The 14,470-nt window shown below is 39.7% G+C and overlaps 1 protein-coding gene across 39 annotated transcripts in view; it reads left to right on the top strand.

Annotated features, from left to right (window-relative positions):
* RBFOX2 (RNA binding fox-1 homolog 2) overlaps positions 1-14,470 on the top strand; it is a 293,204-nt gene that overhangs the window by 176,037 nt on the left and 102,697 nt on the right. For 4 of the 39 annotated variants that reach the window (XM_069581148.1, XM_069581135.1, XM_069581137.1 and 1 more), the window contains exon 1: positions 6,010-6,576. The exons of 32 other annotated variants lie outside the window; for them this stretch is intronic. In XM_069581148.1, the coding sequence (XP_069437249.1) occupies positions 6,532-6,576 (45 nt within the window). In that variant the 5' untranslated portion in view covers positions 6,010-6,531. Of the gene's footprint in view, positions 1-6,009; positions 6,577-14,470 lie in introns of those variants that run through there. 3 more of the 39 variants (XM_069581141.1, XM_069581130.1, XM_069581139.1) reach the window with 2 other exon arrangements.

Raw genomic sequence — 14,470 nt, 5'->3', positions numbered from 1 at the left:
TTATTAAATGCTATCCCTACTGTAAGAGACACAGGATAGAAGAAAAGTCACACATGTCCTCTGTGTCCTGGCTTTTGTGAATAGTACAGAATCCTGCTTAATCTTTTAATCCTTTGTTGCTATTTCTGCCTTCTAGAAGTGTGTATTCCTTAAGATTCTATTTTCAGACCTTTGCCTTGTATCAACTGCTGTCTTTTTCCCTCTTCTTTTCCTCTGTCCCTCCTTCCCTCCCCTTCCCCCCCTCCCTTTTTGAAGCTTATGTTTGATGTTCAGAACATGCTGTGGACTAACTCATTATGACCTTAACTGTTCCTCACGTGCTCCTCTTGGATCTTCATTTCTAACCCTGACCTCTCTCTGGGGCTGCCACCTATAATTCTGAGTACTTGTGCTGTGCTGTGCTTAGTCACTAAGTTGTGTCAGACTCTTTGCGACCCCATGGGCTCCTCTGCCCACCAGACTCCTCTGTGAGTGGTGATTCTCCAGTTAGACATTTTCTATTGGATGTCCTTTCACAATTTCAAACCAGTTCATGCTTCTGACTTCCCTGTTTTAGCACTGTTATCCCTATCTGGCCAACTAGACTTAGAACCTTAGTGTTATATTTAATTACCTGCTCTCTTAGACCCTATGTGTTTTGTTGTTGTTCAGCTGCTCAGTGGTGTCTGATTCTTTGCGACCCCATAGACTGTAGCATGCCAGGCTTCCCTGTCCTTCACCATCTCCTGGAGTGTGCTCAAACTCATGTCCATTGAGTCGGTGATGCCATCCAACTATGTGTGAACAGTCTCCAGTTCCTGTAATGTCTCCTACATCTGTTCCTTCTTTATTCCTTCTGGTAACATGTGGGTTTTACATTAATAAATCTGTCTACTGCTGTGTTCCCCTTTCCATTCTTCCTGCAGCCACCAAAGGCCATTTTCACAAAAAGTTACTTTTGTAATATTCGTTCCCTCTCAGTCTTTAAAAGTCTGAAATACATAGCTTGATAGCCTAAGCCCTCCACAGTGACCCTGGCCTACTCCTCTTGCTTGCCACTATTTACCCACAGTCCAATAGACTGGCCACACTAATCCCTATGTAAGTCTTACGTATCTCTAACTATAGTATTTTGCCTACATATGTATCTTTCTTTGTCCCATCCCCTCCACCCTCATCTGTCTATCTCAAGCTTTATCTCTTTTTGAACTTATGTGTTAGTCCACTACACAGCAATCTTTGGCATCTTCTTAGCTTGCTACTAAAATCAGTTATACCTTAGGGCAGAGGTCTTTACAGTCTTTGCCAAAGCATTCTACCCAGAGGCCTAGCTAGTTATCTCTGAACAATGAACACATCTTTGAACACCTATGCTTTGAATACCTATGGTTTATGACATAGGCAGAAGGGAAAGAAAAGGAGAGAAGAAAACAAGAATGAGAGAGTAGAAATACAAAGACTCTCAGATATTTTCTGATTATCCAGTATTGAGTAAGTCTTGAGATCCCTAGGGTTGTAGATAGTACAGTTTACACTACAGTTACCAGCTATTCCTTCTGGCATGGGACTGCAAATTGTCTCCTTTTCTTTAGCTAAATTTAAATTTCCTAAATCTCGAGATCATTTCTAGATAGCGCACTCCCTCACTAGGTCTTGTTCCTCTATATCGTTAACATTCTATTTAACAGACACGTTCTAGGTGTAACAGGTGTTGAAATTTGTAGACTACGTGTCTCTGCTAATGAAATATATAGAAGTATATGGAGCCCATTTTCTATATTCATATTTCTAATTGATGCATACGCAGAAACTTTAACACTAAAAAGCATTCATGATGTTGCATTGCATATTTTTTATTGGTGTAATTTGGGATTGTCAGCAAATAACTGAGCTTATTGTGGAGAATAGTCTTTTTGTTTTTGGAATTTTATTTTTAATAAACATGCTGCTGCTGCTAAGTCACTTCAGTCGTGTCCGACTCTGTGCGACCCCATAGATGGCAGCCCACCAGACTCCCCCGTCCCTGAGATTCTCCAGGCAAGAACACTGGAGTGGGTTGCCATTTCCTTCTCCAGTGCATGAAAGTGAAAAGTGAAAGTGAAGATGCTCAGTCATATCCGACTGTTAGCGACCCCATGGACTATAGCCCACCAGGCTCCTCCATCCATGGGATTTTCCAGGCAAGAGTACTGGAGTGGGTTGCCGATAGTATTTAAATCTAAAGGAAATACCTAGACTGTTTCCTCTGAGGGAGGGACACAGTACTAATTTAAACTGAAAATGTTCACATTTTTTGTTTATCTTTTAAATCTTTGAAAATGGGAGAAAAATATTGAAACGATGTTCAACTTTGACCCACGCAACAAATCTCTATTAGTAACTAAGGCTCTGTTAGTCTACAGAAAGACTGTATGTCTGGAAAAGAAAGAAGCTTGACTCTTAACCATAACATTTGTAATTTGATCTTTTGTAGTATGCTTTCTTCCTGGTGAAAGATTCACCTTTCTTTCTGTAAGAAATTTTTAGAATTTTTGTTTGACTAAATTATTGGCCTTAAATTACAATTTCAAAAAATCTGTAGAAAGAGGTAAGTAAAAGGGCAAGCAAAAGTACAAGGAGTTATAATTCACATATTGAAATATTTTGACATTTTTCCAAAGGGCTCATTGTTTAAACTATACCTAGGTACTGATTGTTTATCATCTAAATCCTCCAGTATTAAATGAGAGCTTATATTTATGTCATCATGTTAGGTAAAGCAAATGTGATAACATTGAGAATATTACTAATTTTTAAAGTTGTTGTTGTTTAGTCCTTAAGTCATGTCCAACTCTTTGTGGTCCCATGGACTGTAGCCTGCTAGGCTCTTCTGTCCATAGGATTTTTCAGGCAGGATTACTGCAGTGGGTTGCCATTCCTTTCTTCAGGGCATTTTCCCAACCCAGGAATTGAACCTGTATCTCCTGCATTGGCAGGTAGATTTTTTTCAGCTGAGCTACCAGGGAAGCCCAGTTTTTAAAGTACTTGTACTCAAAATAAAATCTGCTTTGATTCCCTTAAACTTAAAAAAAGATGAATTATAGAACATTAAATGCTCATTTAAATGTATTTAAACAAATTCGAAGTTTATTTTAAGGTAATAAATGAAAACCGCTATCCCACCCCCTAGAGCTTTTGGTTTTGTCCTATGCCTATGTGTGTATATAAATATGAACTATGTATGACATATATTGGTGTGCATGTTAACCAATAAATTATATGTGTATATAAATATATAAAATATAACTTATATGTGAGACACATAAAGCTTGTAAATTACATATATAATTTATTCACAGACACACAGATATATATATATATGCATTTACAAATATGGAACTACAGAATTGTACTATAACCACTATTCAACAACATAATTTTTCTCACTTAAAAATGTATCAGTCATATCTTTTCACCATGTCCATATAGATCTATCCACAAGAAGAACTTAAAGCTACAGAGATTGATAAGGCCCTCAATAACATATCTGGGGATACTTTCAGGTTGAAATTAGGTTAGTTGTTCCAGAGTTTGAGTTACAGTCTGTCATCTTAAATATAGTACAGTTTGGGAAAAATGCATCTTCTGTGATTAATTCATCAGGTACTGAACTGCGTTATTAACTCATGAAAGTTAAGTTTGTCAGTTGTAGTTCATGGTTAACAATGCCCTCTTCCAGTTTACGAGTATCATTTTCCAGTCTTTATATCAAGGGAATCTTGATACCAGTCATATCAAGAAGGTGTAATAGTGATTAAGATGCTAGTTCACCTGTGTTTGTGTGGCCAGTACCACTGTACTGCTGGAGGTGGGACAGCAGAATGGACAGGAAGAAGAAGGATTGGAGGATTATTTGATTTGATTAGAAGGAGAATTTTAGTTTTTATTTGTAATATTTATTTGTATTTATTTAAACAACATTTTATATATTTATTTGGCTGCACCGAGTCTTAGGTGCGGCACATGAAATCTTCGTTATTCAGTTGCAGTACTTGGGATTATCTATCTTTAGGTGCAGCATGCGAATTCGTTGTGGCATGTGGAATCTAGTTCCCTGATCAGGGATCAAACCCAGGCCCCCTGCATTGGAGAATGGAGTCTTAGCTACTGGATCACCAAGGAAGACCCCAGGGAAAATTTAGTATAAGATTTTGTTATAGAAACATCCCTTTTGTTATCTCTTTGTTGTTGTTCAGTTGCTAAGTTGTGTCTGACTCTTTGCAGCCCCGTGGACTACAGCACACCAGGTTTCCCTGTCCTTCACTGTCTCCCAGAGTTTACTCAAACTCATATCCATGGAGTCAATGATGCCATCCAGCCATCTCATCCTCTGTCGTCCCCTTCTCCTCCCGCATTCAAACTTTCCCAGCATCAGGGTCTTTTCCAGTGAGTCAGCTCTTTGCATCAGGTGGCCAAAGTACTGGAGCTTCAACTACAGCATCAGTCTTTCCAATGAATAATTCAAGTTTGATTTCCTTTAGGATTGACTGGTTTGATCCCCTTGCAGTCCAAGGGACTCTTGGGACAAGTAGAATGTTTGTTACAGGCCAGGCTCAGACAATCTCTGTTAAGAATTGAAGCAGGGTCGCATCGTTTTAGTGGTAAGAAAGTGACACTGTGGAAGTGTTCATTAAGAGTAGCATTTAAAAAATATCATTATCTGAGTGAGAAATTGCTCACGATGTTTAATTTTGGAGCTGTAGCATTGTTTTGCCTTTTGGTTTTACCTGTGTACTTGTCTATTCTCCCACAAGCTGCAAATTCCTTGACAACAAAACTGTGCCTGTTCATTTCTCCATTGCTTAGCACAATACCTTGTGTATAATAGGTCAGTAAATTTTTTAATTATACTGGATTGGTTTATTATTGTCCCTTATGTGTAATACACATAGAATCAGTACCAGCAGTGCAAAGATAATCTAGTACATTGCAGTGGTCCACCTGATCTCTAAGAACCGAATTAATGTAAATGCTTAACCAAGATATCTATCTTAAACGTACTAAGGCCATTTTGACTCTTAAAAAGCAGTTTCTCCTGAACAATACTGAAATAAATTGCAGTGACCATAAAAGGAGAAAAACTGCACTGGGGGTGGAATGGACTTGGTAAGACTTAACTCTTACAAATGCCTCACAGTTGCAGATAATCCTCATGGGTTAATCTTAGTAAAACATGTTACAGTATTACTCTCTCTCTAAGACTAGGGAGATCAGAGCCCCCGAAACTAATTTAGAATTATTTATCATTTTGAACTTTTGAATGTTTACCCCAACTAGGGGATTTGTTAGCAATGATAGTTATAAATGTGCCTCTCTTACTGAGCATTTATCTTTACTTTCTGCTCACTCTACATTCAATTTTCGAAGAATTACTTAGCAGTTCCCTGGTTTTACAGGGCCGTTTAAGCTCTGAAAGCCAACTCTTTAACCTGCCCTACATTGTCAGACTGACCAAACACCTGTCTGTGTTTGTTACTGCTTTTAATATCTGTTATAGAAATATGTGTGCACATGTGTGTTTGTATATAATGGTAGGGTGGGTATAGCAGCTTCCTAAAAGGGGAAGAGCAACTGGCTTTTCTGAAAAGACCTTTCCACCCCCACCTTTCTGCAGGCAGCCGCACTTAATCCTTCCATGTTTGACTGGAACAGCTGAGAGAGTCTCTGGCATATCTGAAGGTCTCCAGTGGACTCATGTTGCCTCAGAGTCGGGGCCACCTTCCTCTTTTCTTGTGCTGATCCTGCCAGCTGTCCGCGCTTCTGCTGGAGCCCAGCAGAGGAGATGTTAAATGATACAAAAACATACAATGTCATGAAAGAGCTCCTTTCACTGCCTGTAGCAGTGTGACTTCATTTCTTTCCCATTTCTTTCCACAGCAGAAGGATTTTATACTGTTAATCCTAACACCTGTCTGTGCCGGAGACAGTGAGAAGGGTGTGTGTGTGTGTGTGTGTGTGTACGTGCATGTGAGTGTGCGCAGTCCCCGCCCCAGAAGAAGTAGGGAAATAACACGAGTCCCACTTGCTTTTCCACCTCCTGGATTGGGAGTGTTCCCTCTGACGTATTTAAAGCCTGGAATATATATATCACTTTGGATCCTGGATACCTTGTGCTTCCTACCGTTCTTTGTGCCACTTTAAGGAGCCTACGATCCGTCCTTGGCTGTCATTCTCTACCTCTTGAGTTTCTGGAGAAGTTTTCAGTTTAAAATCAACAGTAACAGCAAACCTCTAGTGTAGTTTTCAGTCTATAGCTAGTAACTCCGTTTGGAACTGTCTGCTTTTCCTTGAACATTTCTTTTGTGTAGTGTAGAGTCTTATTGGGGTGGAAGCCTGGGCTGAGCCAAGCTCTTTCGTCATCTGAGTCAACATACTTATCTGCGTAGGCTGGAAGTCAGCCAAGGATTTTTTGGTGTTTCCAGGTTCCTTTGGACAGGACACCCACATCAAACAAGGCAGAAGCTTAAATACTTTCTGTACTGTCTTTATCTGAAGATCTTTTCCCCCTTTGCTATGTATGGTGTATATTGTATGGATTATCAGTATCCTGTTGTCCAGGTAAGCTGAGGGTTGTAACTTGTTTTCTAGATAGTGATTGATTGAAGTGAGAATTTTATGGTGGGATGAAATGCTTATAAGTTTCCTGTCTTCTGACCTGGTACCATTCAGAGCATAGATTTCCCAAAGTTATTTGCTAATTTACTATAACAGGAAGTTTGATATTTATGGTATTGACGGCTGGGCAGGGAGGTGGTTGCTTTCAGTCCTACAAGTTCTGAAGCTTCAGAGATTCTTGTGTGTGTGTGTGTGTGGCAGGGGGAAGGGTGGTTACCTAACCCACATGTATGTATGTATGTTTTAAATACTGGGCCTGGCATTATAGTTGTAACATAACTAAGCCACAGTATATATTATAGTAACTTCAGGCTCATTTTGAGTAGACTAGATACACAGATGGCAGTTTCTAACTGTTGCCGTAGTTGTCAGAGAGGTAATATACAGTAGAGGGCGCTCTATCCACACTGAGCATTTTAGATTATTCTGTGATATTGCCATTTTAGTTATTTACTTGTTGAAATCCAGAATCATAAAAATTTAGGCCTTTATCAGCCATACTCTTGAATAACTATTTGCCTTTAAGTTAGTAGCAATATAGTGAATGAAGTTGAAGGATTATGGATTCTGATTCAAGCTATAGTATTAAACCTCCATATTCATGTTCAAATAACTTCATTTTTCTTGACTTCACTTTACTTGTATATAAAATAAAGAGATTGAACTAGGTTATTTTTCATATGTTGTAATTCTTTGAAATATTGATTGTGCTGAAAATCTAGACTAGGAAAACAAAAATGGTCGATATAATTAATTCTGAATTATCAGTACTATTTGGTTTCTGTTTGGTTTGTTTTGTTTTCATGGCACTTAATTTTTTCTTTCAGACAGACATTTCTCTAGTAATTAGCTCCTAAGTTGTGGTTTTGACAGAAATGCTTAGGGTTAAAGGAAGTGACAAACCCCAGTTTATCTTATTAGATAGGTTGGGCCTGAAGGCTAAACCAAGCTCTTTTTAATTGGACCTAATGGATAAGCGCTCCAGTGTAAACTCACAGCTCTCGTTCAAGTTGTGAGCTACCAGTGTGGATGTCATGTGGGAGGGGATATGGTTATGTTTCTTTAACTATATTCTAGTGTACTGGTCTATACCATATGTTTTGTTTTAACTGTATAATCTTCTATGATTTGAGTTAGTCAGATTGAGCAAGTATTTTCCATAATGACGTTTTAAAGTATTTATATATCTCGTTTATGTGTGAGCTATTTCTCTCCTGGCATAACACAATTGATTGGTCAGTGTAAAGTGTCATGAGGCTAGATTAAAAGCAAAACTTCTCACAAGTAAATAATGATGTGCTTTTGAAGACAAACATCTATGAACAGTAAATTTCTGAGACCCAGCTAGTAAAGGAAGGGACTTGTAATAACTGTAAGTAATGTAAAAAAAAGAAACTGAAAAGGCAAGAATATTTCTAAAGAAGATTGAGGTATTTAAAATTTATGAGAAAAATAAATTAATTTGTAAATAAATTTTTCAATGTAGAAAATTGGCCATTCTCCCCAAAACTAAAAATGGTAGAGTGGATTAAAGGGTTGTTGTTTAGAAATTATGACATATTTGATAGTCTTTATGCTAAAATTATATTCGTTTATGATAAAATGAACTTGCCACCCCAAATCTTTTCAGTCATTAAGGTTTAGTACTGATAAATGTGGTGCTCAGGATTTAAAACTGCACTTTCCCGACTTTGCTCCATTTATTAGGTCATTCTATCTGAAATTAAGATAGCTTAGAAATGCAGGTAATAGGATACTAAAATTTAAGAGTACACTCTCCACCACATTATGGAAATTAATGTGATTGGAAACTAAACTTTATGTTGAAGGATCCCAAACTGTCTTACAGTCGTGTTTCTCAATTCTGTTAGGGTAACAGGTTCTTCCAGTACATTTATAAATGTTGGTGCATTTACAATGGTTGTTTGCTCTCCAAACTCTTATCTCCACTATAGTTATAAAATTTTATTTTTAGCTTCTGTTGTATTCTTGAACTTAGTTAAATCAAAGCTCTTTGTTGCCTGATGCTTATGGTTCTGTGCCAATGCTTTATGCAATTGGACATTATTGAGGAGGTGATTGAATAGTATTTTTAAAAAATTAAAAGTTTTGCACATGTTTTTTTAGATTAAATTTATAGAATTGCTAATGTGAAGATAATGAAACAAAGTGAATTCTCAGCATAGGGCAATGAAGTATTTTAGATATTTGACCTTTTATTGCTCCTATGATTCATAAAATCATACCTGTCTTAAGAGTGTGAAATTTAAATTAGTTATTTTATTAGTTATAATTTTTGCAGAACCAAATCTGAGCCAAATCATTTTAAAATACAGGCAAAGTAAGTAGGTAGAGGGTTGCTAGACATGATTTAAAGGATAGTAAGTATGGCCTCCCTGCCCATAAAAACCGATGTGAGAGAATTCCTTGGCGGTCTAGGGGCTTCCGCAGTCGATCAGTGGTAGAGAATCTACCTGCAGTGTAGGAGATGCAGGTCCACTTCCTGGGTTGGGAAGATCCCTGAAGAAAACGGCAACCACCTCCAGTGTTCTTGCTGGGAAAATCCCATGGACAGGTGAGCCTGGCTGGCAGCAGTTCCATAGGGTCGCCAAGTTGGCCATGACTGAACTACTGAACCACACATGCACGCCTGGCAGTCCTGTGATTAGGACTCCACACTTTCAGTGCCAAGGGTTTGGGTTCAGTCCCTGATCCAGAAACTAAGATCCCTCAAACCTCACAGCGTGGCCAGATCAGAGGGAAATCTATTTGAGAAACTTTTTGAAATTAGTCTTTTGGATTGTACATTTACCGCCTGTGACTGAATGGTTAAAATATAACTTGTTAGGATGGCTACTGTAAAAACAAAAAAAGGAAGAAAGACAGAAAATAACAAGTGTTGACAAGGATGTGGTAAGATTGGAACCCTTGTGCATTTGTTTATAAGAATGTACAGCTACTGTGGAAAACTGTTTGATGGTTCCTAAAAAATAAAAGAATTACCGTATCTGTGGTTCTGCCTGTTTAGATTCAGCCGACCACTGATTGTGCACATGTTCAGTAAAAAAAAAAAAATCCCCATGTAGGTGAACGTACAGTGGTTCAAACTTGTGTTCTGCAGAGCCCCACTGTATTTAATACCACAGAACCGTATAAATGACTAAGACAGTAAATTCATGTTATGTGATAACTGGTTGCAAGTTAGGGGTTCATCTTTTATCACAGTTTTTCCTGAGGCCACTGTACTTAACCTGCCAATCACCCATTTTGGCAGTGATTGTCATTTTGAGGTGAATAGGGCAGTTGGAGGGAGAAGAAGCAGAGTCTTACATTTGGGGGTTGCAGCTGTGTGTCATGGTTTGAGAGTTTAGGAGAGTAAAGTACAGCTTGAGGATATTAGGCCTCTGGAAGATCGAGAGACAGAAGTGACCTGTTTAATGAATACAGTAGAGAATGCCAAGAGAATGCTGGGGGCTGGATAGAGTGTATAGAGTGAGCTAGACCAAAGACTGCCCACTTCCTTGTGGGCAGATGACCTTGATGTAGAGGGATATATACGTACACTGTAATTTCTCATTTTGAATTAGTGGAGCACATACTATGTGCCAGATACTATGCCAGGCACAAGGATTTAGTGGTGGAGAAAATCAGCAGAGTCTCCAGTAATTTAGTAATAGAGACGTGGCATATTTTATTATTGGAAAAACAGTACAGTTCGGTTTTCACAGATTAATCATATATTTTCTTGTTAATTTGGTTATTAATAAATATGTTTGTGTCCCATCCCTTTTAGTATTTGTCTAAGAACCATTTCCTTAATCTCTCAGAGAATATAGAGAATGTACATGTAATTTCAATTGTATATGTTTTGGGATAATTTAAAGAGATTTACAGAACATGTTATGCAACTCTAAGTTAATAGTTTATTAAGTTATATTTTCTAGTTTCTCTGGCCTCACTTATGTCTTAGTGTGTACTACTTGTGATCTTGTTCTAAGGGTTTGATTTTGGGGAGACAGGAAATAAATTGAGGACTATTTGATTTTTATAAGCATTTAAGGTCCAAAGCAGTTGATGTCAAATTTTGCTCTCACCTGTTGTTCTAGAATGAGTTATATATAACTGAACACTACCTAAGCCAGAGAAAATGAGCTAGGATATAATATAATTATCTGTAATTTGACATCATTTATATTAAAGGGAATGCTGGTGCAAGTGATATTAAAGTAGTATTGTCTTAGAGATGCTTCTGCAAAGGTATTTATATCTGTTAGGTGTAAATTGTTATTTACACTTAGGATTATGGGTGAGGGGGCTGTGCAGTGAAGAGCTTTTATACTGGCAAGTTTTTATTGTCACAGGAAATGCCATCCCTTTAATGTTGCTTTTCACCTGGGTGTTAGCGGCAGCCTGGGAAAGTATGCCTTCTGGTCAGGGACTCTCAGACCTGGTTTTAGAGCATTGCTGGTATGTGGGTAGGAGGTGGGGAGGTTGCGTCCTGGTCTGGGTAAAATTGTGAGGAGCAAGGTACCTGAAGTCGTGAGGTGTTTTTTTTTTGTTTTTTTTTGTTTTTTTTAATCAGTGATTATTGTTTGGTCTAGAATCTAAACTATTCTAATAACGTTGAAAATCAGGCCTTTCTCCCATTTTCTCATCTTGTACATCTTCCTTTCCCCTTCAAATTTCTAAAATACTAAAGTAAATTTATAAATTTAAAGATATTTCCAAGTACTCTTTGGGAAGAAAAGATTGCTTTTATATAGTATATTGGTAACCACAGAGATGCCTTTTGTTCTTAGGTACCCTCCATGGATATATAAATGGCAAGAGGTAGAAATCAAAGCATTACACAGTTTGATTTCATCAAACATTCATTCATCTACTAGATATTTAGGTGCTGGGTTAGGAACTGAGTTAAGATTGTGAAACACAGTTCCTACCCTCAGATTGCTCACAGTCTGTTCAAAGTTATACAGGAACAATATGAACTGTGGCTCAGGTGCCAAGGCACAGGGATAAGGGGTCCTTAACCCACGTGTGGGTGCAGGTTAGGGCAGCAGAGGCTCTTTGGAGCCTGGGATGCCTGGAGTGAGAAACAGAAAAGAACGGAGGAGTTGTAGAGGAGCTGACTGCACACGGTGAAGTGTGGCAGGAGCAGAGGAAGGCGGTGGGTGGGGAGAGGGAAAGCAGGGGCTCTGGACAGGTGAGCTGAAGCCACATGGTATGTGTTAGGTGCCTCCTTAACTGTCAGGATTGTCCCGCTTGTTAGGCTGTGGGCAGCAGTGGAGGATTTTAACCAGGGAGGTGGCATGATGAGATTTCAGGCTCTGGCAATGGTGAGAGGCCTGCACAGGAAGAGGGGTAGACCAAAGGCAGAGAGCTGGTAGGAGGTTGAATGCAAAATAATAAGGTCAGAGCCAAATTTGTGGTGCCAGGGTGAAAAGAAAGGGCAGATTTCAGAGAGAAATCAAAGAGAGAGATTTCAGAGAAATCAAAAGGACTTGCATTTGGTTTGGTGTGGTGTCAGGTGAGAGGGAGGAGTCCTGGAAGACCTGGAAGGTCTCCAGACTTTCCGTCAGATTTGGGTTTAAATCTGGGTGAAGCTCGCGTGGCTTTGGGCGAGATACTTAGCCTCACCTCATCTTAGTTCCCTCCTCTCTGCAAAGGAGATTAAAGCATCTTTTCCTGAGGATGAAGTGAGCTAAGAATATATGTAGTGTCCTGATAAGAAGCCACCACAGAGTAAGTTTTCAAGAAATGATACCTCTTACCAGTTAGCAAGTTTAACCACATTTCACCAAGTAAGGCATGGCAGAGTGAGTCCTAGAATCCAGGACTGGTTATCTCCTTTGTCCATTACTGTGCGCCCCCAGTGCCTGGCACATGATTGACACTAGGATGTTTGCTAAATGAATTATTGATTCCATTTTGAGAATTTAATTTGGACTTTTAAAATAGAGAAATTTGTTGAATATCTAAATGGTAGTAACAGTTGTTCAGTATTTGAATAATTTGGTCTGGAGCTCAGGAGAGGTGTCTGGAATGAACATAGCAATGTGGGGGGTCACCAAGGTCAGTGGGTAGTAGCTGCAGCAGTGGAGCGGTCACACCACCCAGGGCAAGCATGTTGGTCAACAGGAGGCCTTGGGAACTAAGAAACATTGCCTAACTTTTTTGAGTTGTGTACCTTTTTGAAAATCTGATGAATACCATAAATCCTCTCTGCACAGAATTGCACATAAGAAAACAGATTTCCACTGGGCTACCTGTGTGAGGAACTATATACTCAGGACCTTGGTTAAGGACCTGTGGTATATAGTTAAAGAGGTCTGAAGATGGCATGTCATGCAATACCAACATTGAAGGTTGGCAATTAAAGCTATGGTTTTTCCCGTAGTCATGTATGGATTTGAGAATTGGACCATAGAGAAGGCTGAGCACCGAAGAATTAATGCTTTCAAATTGTGGTTCTGGAGAAGACTCTTCAGAGTCCCTTGGACGCAAGGAGATCAAACCAGTCAATCCTAAAAGAAACCAACCCTGACTGTTCATTGGAAGGACTTATGCTGAAGCTCCACTACTTTGGCCACCTAATTTGAAGAGCTGACTCACTGGAAAAGCCCCTAATGCTGGGAAAGATTGAGGACAGGAGGAGAAGGGGGCAACAGAGAATGAGATGGCTAGGTGGCATCTCTGAGTCAATGGACATGATTATGATGAGCAGACTCCGGGAGATAGTGAAGGACGGGGAAACCTGGCGTGCTGCAGTCCACCGGGCCCCGGAGTCAGACACTACTTAGTGACTGAAAGCCCAACAGCAGAGGAAGAAGAGTAAGGTGGGGAAGCGAGTAACAGGGAAGGAGGAGAATCAGGAAGGACTGGTCTCATTTGAAGCTGAGAGTCAAAGTTTCCAAAAGGAGGGAGTGCCAGATGCCAAAGAAGAAGATATAACCTGTCCATTGAATTTGGCCATCCGAGGTCTGTCTTTGGTGACTTTGATAAGATCCATTTCCACTCAGTGTTATGGGGGAAAGGAAGCTAGAGTTCTGGGGATTACATGAAGCCCCTAGGAAACAATGAAGACATTGAGACGACTAGAAGTTCACTTGTTAATTTCCCAGATATTTATTGAGTCCTTGCCATATATTAGGCCCTGTGCTGGAAGCTGAGGGTTGATCCTTGAGGGTGGACATGGTCTCCTCCCTTAGCTGACATTGATTGTCTGTTTGCCTGCCTCTCTCCCCAAACCCCTCCCTCCTGCCCAGAAAATGCCCTGAAATGAGTTTCTCCTTGGAACACCACTGGGCACACTCAGCACCAGGGGACTTTAGGCATGTTGCTGGGTCAGACCCAGGCTGTTCAGTTGCTCTTCTCTCTCGGGCATGAGGGAGCAAGTTGTCCTCTATAACTACAGACTTTAAAGTCAGGGACGCGCATCAGAATAGCCTTGCATTTGTGCACTGCTCACTAGAATCAGTGAGTTTATGAAAATTATTTTAATAGTTTCAAGTTTATTATCTGCGACATAAAATACTCGTCCTACGTGTGGAAAAGAGGCATGAATACCAGACCTAAGGAAACCTATATCCTAGGCTTTTTGCATGTGGGAATTCCTCGTTTTTATTAAAAAAAAAAATCTCTTGGGGCTTGTTGTCTTTCCATACGTATGAAGGTTTGCAGACTCAAGACAGCTATGGTTTCGTAAGAGTAGCGTGTGTGCGTGTGTGTGCGTGTGTGTGTCTGTGTGGTGCGGAATGGGGGACTCTGCCTTCTCCGTGCTCCGGGTTTTTGTCCCCTGCCCTGTCATGGGCCAGCGGATTCAGAGAACGGTATACAA

This window comes from Ovis canadensis, chromosome 3, assembly GCF_042477335.2.
Source record: "Ovis canadensis isolate MfBH-ARS-UI-01 breed Bighorn chromosome 3, ARS-UI_OviCan_v2, whole genome shotgun sequence".
Lineage (NCBI taxonomy): Eukaryota > Metazoa > Chordata > Mammalia > Artiodactyla > Bovidae > Ovis > Ovis canadensis.
Note: the sequence above shows the minus strand (reverse complement) of the source record. Positions and strands in the feature narration are given on the sequence as shown.